The sequence below is a fragment of the Zeugodacus cucurbitae genome, chromosome Y (genome assembly GCF_028554725.1).
Source record: "Zeugodacus cucurbitae isolate PBARC_wt_2022May chromosome Y, idZeuCucr1.2, whole genome shotgun sequence".
In the NCBI taxonomy this organism is placed as follows: domain Eukaryota; kingdom Metazoa; phylum Arthropoda; class Insecta; order Diptera; family Tephritidae; genus Zeugodacus; species Zeugodacus cucurbitae.
In genome coordinates, this window is record NC_071673.1 from 2,627,420 (window position 1) to 2,640,264 (window position 12,845).

At 34.6% G+C, this 12,845-nt stretch overlaps 2 protein-coding genes across 2 annotated transcripts in view; both read right to left on the bottom strand.

Moving 5' to 3' along the window:
- Positions 1–12,845, bottom strand: part of LOC128923437 (uncharacterized) — a 489,012-nt gene that overhangs the window by 304,905 nt on the left and 171,262 nt on the right. The gene's annotated exons all lie outside the window — the stretch shown is intronic.
- LOC128923475 (protein PFF0380w-like) overlaps positions 1–12,845 on the bottom strand; it is a 40,813-nt gene that overhangs the window by 25,588 nt on the left and 2,380 nt on the right. The window contains exons 3-5 of the mRNA XM_054235741.1: positions 5,563–5,742; positions 5,337–5,506; positions 5,127–5,277 (exon numbers count right to left, since the gene is read on the bottom strand). Coding sequence (XP_054091716.1) covers positions 5,127–5,277; positions 5,337–5,506; positions 5,563–5,742 — 501 coding nt within the window. The remainder of the gene's footprint in view (positions 1–5,126; positions 5,278–5,336; positions 5,507–5,562; positions 5,743–12,845) is intronic.

Below are 12,845 nucleotides of genomic sequence, written 5' to 3' on the forward strand. Positions count from 1 at the left end.
TTGTTTTCGGAATGAATTTGCGAATCATCTATAGAATTATTTTAAAAATTACTTAAAAAATTACTCACAAAATATTATTTCATTCTCTTTGAAGTCAAATTGTCTTATCTGATTTGTTTGTTGCTGAGTCATTTTCATATATGTAAATATTTGGTTTTTTTTTATATTTGTTTTGTTTTTTGTTATCTATTAAAAAGTGCAGCTATTTAATAGAGGCATTCGCCCCTATTCCCGTTGTCGTTATCGTTTTAAAACGACTTATTTTAAAACGACCTATTTGGCATTCCTGTTGGCGTTAACGACATTTATCGAAAATATATTGAGATTCCCCAATTTGCAACGACTATAGAAACGACATAGAAACAGGCGTTTTTTGTCGTTGCTATAATTGTGAGCGTCATAGAAACGACGCGGTTGTTTGAAGTAATATTTAAAGTGAAGATGAAAATTCCAAATCGGAACGGATAAATCCTTTAAATTTCGATTTCTTGGGTGGGATATTTTTTTTCTCAAAAAAAAAAAAAAAACTAAATCCATTCCACCGCTTTCTCGCGTCGGAAATTATTGGCATTAATAAAATTGCATTTTTATATCTAAGAGTATATTTAAGATATGAAAGGTCTAAAAATTCAAAACGAAGAAAAAAATAGTACTCCAACAAGACGAGGAGTTAATAAACACATACCCATGTCTCCTTTGGCTGGACCACTAGGTAGAGTAGTCGGATTAGCCAGAAGCAAGGAGCATGAGGACTGCTTTAAAAATTTGTCTCGTTACATAAGAAAGAAATTTTTATATGGGAAAAGAGCGCCTTAAAGTATACTATATAAAATATGTAGACAAATTTCGATAACTTATCTTAGGCGTTACGATATACTTCAAGAATACCAATTTAGGAACGAAACCACGATAAGAACGACAACGACTTAGAAACGACTATTAAAACGACAACGACAACGGGAATAGGGCCGAATATTAGAAATTTTTGTGAAGAAGGAAGCAACATCAATTTATATGCTACATCATCTGCTTTAAATTTTTCAATTTCTATTTTGCTTTCATTGAAAAAAAATTCTGAAATTTCATTTATATTTGCCAATTGTTGAAGAATTTGTGTCGGTTTCCTGACATTTTTTTAAATTAATTGCAAATGATTTTCAAAATCATATGCTGAAAATGTGTAAAGACAACCCAATTCTTCAACACAGTCGCAAATATGGAGTAAACCATGGACGTTGTACGATACAGACTCCCGGCCAAATATAACTGCAAAATTGTCAACAAACAATTGTAACATAGCTGTACTCAAATTTTGTAAATAATTAGATGCATAAGAAAGAAGCAGAAATTCATAATAATTTCATTTCGTGCACGTGGTCTTTTAACAATAAGATTCCAGTGTAAAGCAGAAATTGTCGAAACTCTGTTGCTTTCCAATGGTGAATTTCTTTGAAACTCCTTGGCAATCTAACAAACTCTTTTGGAATATATTTCCTTATCAACTCAAATTGGGATGACATTTGTTTTTGGCTACTTTTGCTCATTTTGTACTTTGATTTTTTTTTTCAATAAGGCAATCAACATTTTCTTAGTAACACCCATGTCAATCAAATGCATTGGATCCAATGGCACTTGACTGATCATATTTAAAAATATTTTTCATTTCATTTAAAATTTTCAAAAGTGCACGCAGATTTTATAAGACTTTCTTGCATCTAATTGCCATTTCCTAATTTTTTAAAGAAATGTTCTTGCTTTCGGAATTTCGTCATGAATTTCACAATTAAAACTGTCTTCAATTGTGTCTTCAAGAATGGCGTCATGACGCTATTCTACCGCGTCATTTGGATTTTCGCTACCACTTAAAAACATATTCATCACGCTTCCTCTTCACTAATCTTCTCATGTGCCTTTTAGAATAACTCATTTTTTATTGATTATTTTAATTAATTTATATATTATAGCAATTACACTTAAATTTTTATAAATTTTTGTTCAACACTCACAATTCAAAACGACACGTGTTCACTTGCAGCCTTTGTTCTTTTTTGTGCTCATTAACATATCAAGTGAATTTACGAGTATTTAGTCGTCATTCGGCAAAGCAAAACTTCATGCCACCATCTAGTCACATTGGTCTAGATAAAAAGTAGATTTTTCTATCTATCTTTATACCACTGATTTTGTGTTATAGGACCAATGCTTTTTGCATGGTACTGACAAACTTTATTTACACACACAATCGAACATATATTGAAAATTAAATATTTTTATGAAAATACACACATATATACACACACGCATAAATGAATATACAAATGGGTGAATATGTATGAAAAATCGCTAGAAAACTACGACAAACCACAAACTAACGTATAAATACTCAAATTAATGTATTCACATCCAATACTAAGGGCTCCCACACAAAATCACCAATTCTCTAAATATTAAAAGACACACAAACCGCATAGAAAACGCAAACACGTCTGAACACTTCGAAACACTACAATCGAATGAGTAGATAGCCAATATTTAGTACCTGCCGACGACGGCCTTACCTCACGGTGCTCAAAAAAACAGCGGATCAAATCAATGCGATGATCAGCGCCCCGAATATGCAAAGCATTATTCGGTACCAATTGACGTGTGGAATGAACACACTAACCACCTTGGTAGGGTTCGAGGACTATCTAAAACCTCTGCCGTACTTTGGGTCCGGCACCCGGTTGCAATGCAATTCCACATTGAGTGAAAAAGATCACTCTCCCCGCATTCGGGTATTAAACCACAACCACCACGATACTCCCCGAGAGGCCAGTCCGCAAATTGTAGGTTGGAGCGAACTCCAAGGGCTCCTACTCCCCGTGGTACCAGAATTAAGTCTCCGGTCAGACCTCCTAGTTGAAACTACTACCAGTTGAGCTTCCATACTGCTCTGGACTGGTGACCAGGGGTTCTCCCATTCTCTCATCCAATACACACACAGTACACACACCATTCACACAAAGAAACTATCTTTAGTTTCCAGCTAATTGTCTTCGCCGCTTAAACACCTCACGCTCAAACACACCAAATAACTCTAACCGTTCGGCATCCCAACTAGTGGAGATCACACCACTGACATCTAACCGTCCATCAGTCCAACTAATCCCCATACCCCCAAGGTCCCTAATGTCCGAGTACATCGAGCTTTCAGCAATAACATACATTCCATTCCATCAGAGAGGTGCCTCTGATGCAAAAAAGACTCAGACAGAATCTGAAATCTGGGTTTTCCCCAACAAACCCAACATCCCGAATGTACTCATAAGTCACACGACCGTTAGGACTATTATCCCAACGGTCCCTCCACTTGCTTCTAACCCTGTCATCTAGAAGCCTCTTGCTTCCTAGATATCCCAACCTCTAAACATCGTCAGAAATCCATTCATTCCGCAGCAATAACACACTCAAACCCCTCCTCAACCTGAAAGAAATAGCACGCTGTAAAACAATCAGGTCAAGAGGGGGCACTCCCAATAACACCTGCAACGCATCCGTAGAAACGGTGCGACATACAGGCAAACAGGCAAGCATCATGCAACGCTGTATGGAGAGAAGTTTTCGACGACCCGAAACCATCGTAGCCAACTTCCACCATATAGCAGATCCATAAGTGGCACAGGCCACAAATAAACCTCGATATATGGAGCGAACAGCACTACGCCCGAGACACAATCACTCCGTAAAACGCGCTTGACACTACCAACAATCGCCTGCAGCCGCCGCTTCACATTCACTAAGTGTGGAGTAAAACACATTATTTCACTCATGGTCAAACCCAGATATTTGACTTGCGTCACATACCTGATGCCTACCCCATTCACACGGACAATCGGTGGACGCTGCGGCGACAGTCTACCCTTTAAGAGCATTGTCACCGTTTTATCCATCGATATGTCAACCCCCACACCCACACCCCAATTTGAACTCTAACTCGTTTGGTTTTGGGTGTTACAAACAACCGTTATGTGAACAAAACTATAATACTCTCTTTAGCAACTTTTGTTGATAGAGTATAAAACTACAATCAACTAAACGTATATAAACAAGCACTTGCCGCAATGTAAAAATTTTCAAAAGCCAGCTATGATATGCACACACAAACCAACAAATGAGAAAATATACATACAATCGTAAATATATTCAAACACTTGCGGTAATGTAAAAATATACAAAGCCAACTACAGAAAAAGTATATACGTACCCTGCAAAAAGTGAGTCCAGTCTTAGGCTGTATAAAAGACAGTCTTTCGTTGACTTACTACCGGACCAAGTCTAGACGAATCTCATGTAAAATCATAGGACCAATTTACACGGAGCATGTCCTAGGCTTGGTCTACCATTCTACCATTTATGCCGTCGACAGTCCAGACCAAAGATAGACGGTTTGGTCTATGCATAAAACAGTCAGATGCTAGACCAAGTAGACTGTACAAATAGTGCCTATTCTGGTCTATATATATTGCAGACCCAAGTAGATAGGTATTATGCAGTCCGATTGGTCTATGCATAAGACAGTCTCATTGTTAGACCAATCGACCTGCACAAAAGCTATTTACTTTGGTCTATGCATTTGACTGTCTTATGCATAGACCAATCGGACTGCATAATACTTATCTACTTTGGTCTGCAATATATATTTTTCTAAAAATGAAAATTGCTGCTTTTTTATTTTTGTTTTTTAAATTTTTGATTTTATTTATCACATTTCGTTTAATTTAAACATTTAAAGTCTTCTCTTCTTAAAACTAAGTATAATTTATAATAATGATTTCAAAAATAAAAAAAACAATTCCTCAGATAATGATTTCAAAAATTAAAAAAGAAATAATCACATATTCAGTAAAAAAAAATCTGTTTTTATACTAAAACTAGATAAAAAAAATGTCAATTTTAAGTATATTAGTTATTTCCGATTTTTAGTTTATTAACTGTGGTCAATCTATACAGCCTTTTTTTAACAATGTGGAGGCATTTCGATAGTTGCTTATCGGGCTTTTCTGATGTCGCCGACAATCCACCTGTTATTAAAAATAAAAGAAATTGAAGAATATATTTAAACAAAAATTAATTTATATACGTACTTATAATCGCATCATACAAGGAAGTATATTTTTTGAGGCCAATCATGCCATGGAAGCCGCCTACATTGACTTCGTTGCACATAGTTCTGGAGATAATTTCCTCAAAGTGCTTTTCAGGATTCCCCTTTAATAAGTGTTTTATTGCGTTAATCTGAAATGTTCATTCAAAATTATTAGTGGAATTTACAATAATTCAATTATTAAACTTACATATTCATTGATGTTCACCTCATTTATGGCGTTATTGACGCTTTCCATTTCTTCAATGGTTTTTATAGGGAAGAGTTTGCTCAAATTCCTCATATCTGCGTCTTTATTAGCAAGAACGCTTAATTGGGCGCCCTGCTTTGCCTGAACTTCCATCATTTTTTTAAGGTAATCTGGAAAATAATCATTTTTAAAATTATTTGCATCAAAATTTTATTTAAAAAAATACCTAGCATGTTGTCAAATTTGGTGTTCAAATCGTCAATTTTAGCCTCCAAAGATTTGCACCTTTCACAAGTTTTGTTATTGCTATTGCTGTTGGGAAAGTTGGTGTTATTATTGGTATTGAGATAGTTGTTGTTATTGCTGCTGCCGCTATAGTTGTTTTCGGAATGAATTTGCGAATCATCTATAGAATTATTTTAAAAATTATTAATCCGTTATGAAAAGTTAGAAACAAAATATACTCACAAAATATTATTTCATTCTCTTTGAAGTCTTATCTGATTTGGTTTTTGCTGAGTCATTTTCATATAAATATTTGGTTTTTTATACTCTCGAAACAAAAGTTGCTAAAGAGAGTATTATAGTTTTGTCCACATAACGGTTGTTTGTAAGTCCTAAAACTAAACGAGTTAGATATAGGGTTATATATACCAAAGTGATCAGGGTGACGAATAGAGTTCAAATCCGGATGTCTGTCTGTCCGTCCGTGCAAGCTGTAACTTGAGTAAAAATTGAGATATCTTAATGAAACTTGGAACACGTATTCCTTGGCGCCATAAGAAGGTTAAGTTCGAAAATGGGCGGAGTCGGACCACTGCCACAAAATGGCGATAACCAAAAACACATAAAGAGCTAAGACTAAGCCATCAATAAAGTTAATAAAATTTGGAACATAGGATCGCATTAGGAAGGGGCATATTTGGATGTAATTTTTTTGGAAAAGTGGGCGTGACCCCGCCCCCAAATAGGTTTTTTGTATATATCTTGCAAACCAATAAAGCTATATAAACCAAACTTTCTGCAGTCGTTTCTTTTAGCCGTTTCCTTATACAGTCCACAAATGAAAGAAATCGGATCATAACCACACCCACCTCACATACAAAGGTTAAGTTGAAAATGACTCAAAGTGCGTCAACTCACTAACGAGAAACGTCAGAAACACCAAATTTTACATAAGAAATGGCAGAAGGAAGCTGTACTGAGATTTTTTTACAAAATGGAAAATGGGCGTGTCATCGGCCACTTATGGGTCAAAAACCATATCTCAGGTAATGTAATAGTTTCCTTACATCCCAATGATATGTTGTGAAAATAGGCCAAATCGCTTCACAACCACGCCTACTTCCTATATACCAGAACTTTGAAGATAATCTGAATCGTTTACTTTACAATATATACAGTGAGCACTAGTGAAGATAACGGTGCAGAACTTTGCACAAATACTATGTTAATAGTGTGGCAGCCCCATTCTAAAAATCGCCGAAATCGGACCATAGGTTTTAAGGCCCCATATATCGAACACGAGGACTTCTGTGCTTCTAACCTAATATTATGGTTTCCAACTTTCAATGGACTTGATACAATATATATGACAAGTTAATTGATTCTAGTGGGTGTAATATATTAAATACAATGCTGAGCATAAATGGACCAAATAGCGTGTACTAATGCTTTATCTTGGGCATAAACGTGACTCATGTCATTATTTGTAAAAAATATTAATCAATTTCAAATGTGTCGTTTTTTCTGAAAAATGCAATATGAAAAATTTAATCTATATTTCACTAATATCGTTGTAATACAAAATATGTCGTTCAATCTTAAAAGGGAATAAAACCTTTTGACAATATGTGTTGTAACACAATATATAATAATATCAATAATGCTGGCACAACTAAGAAGTGTGAAATTAAGAATTATCTATCCTAAGATTATAAAATTAAATGTTACATGTTATCAACTAACAATTTTGTAATTAACTTATTTGTTAAAAACTTGAATATAACTCTCCTTGTAGTCGCGTTATTTATTTATTGCCAATTATTTGTTTATTATTAGCAAAGAGCTATCCACCAGTTTGTGGCGCTAAGTGCGCTATGTTACAGTAGATGGCGCTGCATTTCTTTCTAAATTTTCATGGATTTAGGCTGTCATAACAAAAGCTGCCACTTGCTAAAAACATTAAATGAAAATGCGTTGTTTGAAGTTTATATTATTTGTGGTAAAGTTATACGAATTTATGACTTGCAATATTCTAAATTTAAGAAAAAATCACATACAATCTGTGAAATATTAAAGTTATGTACATATGTATGGTCAGACAAATAAGCAATGCTGCCACTCTTTTCCAGTAAATCTTCCTCGAATTTGGAGATTTCAGAGGAATTTAGGAAATCGCAGAGTTGATTTCTGCATGTATTTCCTAAATGCAAAAAAAAAATTCATTTATTTGCATTTAGGTATAGAATTTTGTATGGCTAATGCCCGGTTTCACAGTCCATACTTAAGTTGTGCCTAAATAAAATCTTAGCTAAGTATTGTTGCAAACTGAGTAGTCGTTTGCGTTTCACAGTCAATGCTTAATTTCTATAAAATTTTATTATGATATATGGCAACGTTATGGGCAACATATGTTTTACAAATGTCATTCATAAAAATATGTTTGATGAAAACAACAAAAGAACCCCAAATTTCATCACTAGCGAGTCGGAGCACCTATGGGAACTGAAGGAAAAGTATAAGCTGTTATTGAGTGCAAACGAACGGACACTTGCCCTACGCTACGAAAGATGTCGCTGAAAATTCAAAGCAAATTCAAAATAAAAATCAGCTGTTATTTAAGCATTGCTTAAGCCTCCCATTTTCAGTGCTTAAGCATAACCTAAGTATGAACTGTAAAACACTATTTTCCTGAGAATACATTTATTGACACTTATTTGTGATACTAACGGCTGACGTTGTAAGGTAATTGAATAAGTGCGCTGTATTAGGCTAGATGGCGCTACAGAAGCAGATGCTGTTATATTAAAAGTCCAAACGTTTATTTTAGCTAAAATTTATTAAACGTAAAACGTGTGTTTAAAATTTACCATTAAAACGTGTGTTTAAAATTTATCAGACTTGGCCACGCTTTGCTTTCTTTTTATTATTTAAAACTCTTTAAACGAATTAAATAAAAGTAAGTATTATTAGCTTGCTTTTCATTTTATTTATTAACTTTGAAGTAATATTTTCAATAAAATGCCACCAAAAAAATCGAACCTAAACAATGCACGGAATAGAGCTGCACAACGCCAAAGAGTTCAAAGAGTTCAGCAGTCTGCACAACAAGTCGCAGCAAGAAACTCAGCTCAAAGAATCAGGACAGCAGAGAGTCGTGTACAAGAATCCCAAGAACAGAGTGATAGACGTCTGCGACAAACTGTTACCAGAACAAGAGCGGCGCGTGAACAACTCTTAGTTACAGCACGATTACGAGATGTACAGAGACAGCGGACCAGCCGCTCATTAACACGTTCAACATTTGTTCGTCTTGCGTTCGAATATGAAGCAGATATTGATTACTCTGCGCATTCAAAAATTGCTGTCGGGAAAATGGATAAACTATGTCCATATTGTCATGCATTAAAATTTCGCAATGAAACAGCCGGCATGTGTTGTGCATCAGGAAAAGTTCTGCTGCCACCTCTTCCCACTCCGCCGGAACCTTTAATATCGCTTCTTGAGAAAGATACGCAAATTTAATTCTTGCTTCCAAATGACATCATTTGGGGCAACTAAAATTTGCGATCTCGCATCCGATGGACGTAATTTTAAACCTACATTTAAAATACAAGGTCAGGTGTACCATAAAATTGAGTCACTGATGCCAATGCCTGATGATAATCCAAAGTTTCTACAAATTTATTTTATGGGCAGTTGTGAAGAACGCGTGACAACTCGGGGCCAATATAACTTCCTTGAACAAGCAGAGGAAAGAGAAATTGTGATATTGTTGGAAAATTTTTTAGAAGCTCAGAATAAACTCATTCAATTGTTTAAAAGAGTATCACCACAATTGCTAAGTGACAACTATCAAATCGTCATCAAAGCCGACAAAGTTCCATCAGGAGAACATGCTGGAAGATTTAACGCGCAACTGTTGATGAGGTAGCTGTTATTATGGTTGGTGGTCCAGTTGAAAATAGAGCTATAAAAATTACACGGCGGGACAACACTATTAGTACGATTTCGGATCTACACCGTTCATATGACGCACTCCAATATCCATTAATATTTTGGCAAGGACAGGATGAATATCACCTTAACATCAAACAGTGTGGTCCAAATACTGGTAAATTTGACAATTAACTATTTAATTTCTTACATATGTATTGCTTTTAATTTCTTATTTAATTTCTTTATTATTCTTTTTAGGTAATACAAGAGATAAAAAAGTAAGTTTAATGAACTACTACGCAAGCCGATTGATGATTAGGAATAATCAGGATAACTATATTCTTCGATATCGTCAGCTATTCATCAATTCATTGTGGATATGTATGCCAAGATCGAAAGCGAACGCTTGCGATTCATTCGATACAACCAGCAGAAATTACGATCAGAAGAATATATTCACTTACGAGATGCTATTGTCGGAAACATCGATGGAAATTTAAACCCCAATGACATCGGTAATGCTTTAATTTTACCTTCAAGCTACATCGGTAGTCCACGGAACATGCAGGAATACACACAGGATGCGATGACTTACGTACGTAATTACGGTCCTCCAGATTTGTTTATAACTTTTACATGTAATCCGAATTGGGAGGATATACAAACGTTATTATTACCAGGACAACAAGCAATACATCGACATGATATAACTGCGCGTGTGTTCAAACAAAAACTGAAATCCTTAATTGATTTCATTTTTAAATATTCACCAATTGAGGTGAAAAGCATTTTGCTGTCAAACAGTTGTTTCAAAAGAAATGAATTCAAAATAAATACAAATTGATGTAAAATTTGTAAACAAATGAAATTGCGTATTTACAGTCGAAAGTTAAAAAACAAAAGAATTATAAAACAAGTAAGGAAGATATGGTTTTTGACCCATAAGTGGGCGAAACCACGCTCATTTAAAATTTTGTATACTATTTTAAGAGCAGCTCTTCTGTACCATCTTTACAATGAAATTTAAGGTTTCTGGTGGTTTTCCTTACTGAACTTACTGCATTTTTAATAATTTTCAATATAACCTTTGTATGGGAGGTGGGCGTGGTTATGACCCGATTTCTTTCATTTTTGGATTCTATAAGGTAGTACCTAAAAGAAACGACTCCAGAAAGTTTTCTTGATATAGCTTAATTAGTTTGCGAGATATGTACAAAAAACATAGTAGTGGGCGGGGCCACGCCCAATTCCCCAAAAAAATTACAACCAAATATGCCCCTTCCTAGAACAATCTTTTGTACCAAAATTTCGGTTATCGACATTTTGTGGGCGTGGCAGTGGTCCGATTACGCACATTTTCGAACTTAACCTTCTTATGGTGCCAAGAAATAAGTGTGCCAAGTTTCATCAAGATATCTTAATTTTTACTCAAGTTACAGCTTGCAAAGACGGACGGACAGACAGACATTCGGATTTGAACTCCACTCTTCACCCTGATCACTTTGGTATATATAACCCTATATCAGACTCGTTTAGTTTTAGGTGTTACAAACAACCGTTATGTGAACAAAACTATAATACTCTCTTTAGCAACTTTTGTTGCGAGAGTATAAAAATATCTAGCATGTTGTCATCGTCAATTTTAGCCTGCAAAGATATGCACCTTTCACAAGTTTTGTTATTGCTATTGCTGTTGGGGAAGTTGGTATTATTATTGGTTTTGAGATAGTTGTTGGTATTGCTGCTGCCGCTATAGTTGTTTTCGGAATGAATTTGCGGATCATCTATAGAATTATTTTAAAAATTATTAATCCGTTATGAAAAGTTAGTTACTCACAAAATATTATTTCATTCTCTTTGAAGTCAAATTGTCTTATCTGATTTGTTTGTTGCTGAGTCATTTTCATATATGTAAATATTTGGTTTTTTTTTTATATTTGTTTTGTTTTTTGTTATATATTAAAAAGTGCAGCTATTTAATAGAGGCATTCGCCCCTATTCCCGTTGTCGTTATCGTTTGAAAACGACTTATTTTAAAACGACCTATTTGGCATTCCTGTTGGCGTTAACGACATTTATCGAAAATATATTGAGATTCCCCAATTTGCAACGACTATAGAAACGACATAGAAACAGGCGTTTTTTGTCGTTGCTATAATTATGAGCGTCATAGAAACGACGCGGTTGTTTGAAGTAAAATTTGAAGTGAAGATGAAAATTCCAAATCGGAAACAGTTTGAAATTTTAATTTCTGAAATGGAAAAATATCCTGCATATGCCAAGGACTTTAGAAAACGGATAAATCCTTTAAATTTCGATTTCTTGGGTGGGATATTTTTTTTCTCAAAAAAAAAAAAAACTAAATCCATTCCACCGCTTTCTCGCGTCGGAAATTATTGGCATTAATAAAATTGCATTTTTATATCTAAGAGTATATTTAAGATATGAAAGGTCTAAAAATTCAAAACGAAGAAAAAAATAGTACTCCAACAAGACGAGGAGTTAATAAACACATACCCATGTCTCCTTTGGCTGGACCACTAGGTAGAGTAGTCGGATTAGCCAGAAGCAAGGAGCATGAGGACTGCTTTAAAAATTTGTCTCGTTACATAAGAAAGAAATTTTTATATGGGAAAAGAGCGCCTTAAAGTATACTATATAAAATATGTAGACAAATTTCGATAACTTATCTTAGGCGTTACGATATACTTCAAGAATACCAATTTAGGAACGAAACCGCGATAAGAACGACAACGACTTAGAAACGACTATTAAAACGACAACGACAACGGGAATAGGGCCGAATATTAGAAATTTTTGTGAAGAAGGAAGCAACATCAATTTATATGCTACATCATCTGCTTTAAATTTTTCAATTTCTATTTTGCTTTCATTGAAAAAAAATTCTGAAATTTCATTTATATTTGCCAATTGTTGAAGAATTTGTGTCGGTTTCCTGACATTTTTTTAAATTAATTGCAAATGATTTTCAAAATCAATAGCTGAAAATGTGTAAAGACAACCCAATTTTTCAACACAGTCGCAAATATGGAGTAAACCATGGACGTTGTACGATACAGACTCCCGGCCAAATATAACTGCAAAATTGTCAACAAACAATTGTAACATAGCTGTACTAAAATTTTGTAAATAATTAGATGCATAAGAAAGAAGCAGAAATTCATAATAAAAATTTTCGTGCACGTGGTCTTTTAACAATAAGATTCCAGTGTAAAGCAGAAATTGTCGAAACTCTGTTGCTTTCCAATGGTGAATTTCTTTGAAACTCCTTGGCAATCTAACAAACTCTTTTGGAATATATTTCCTTATCAACTCAAATTGGGATGA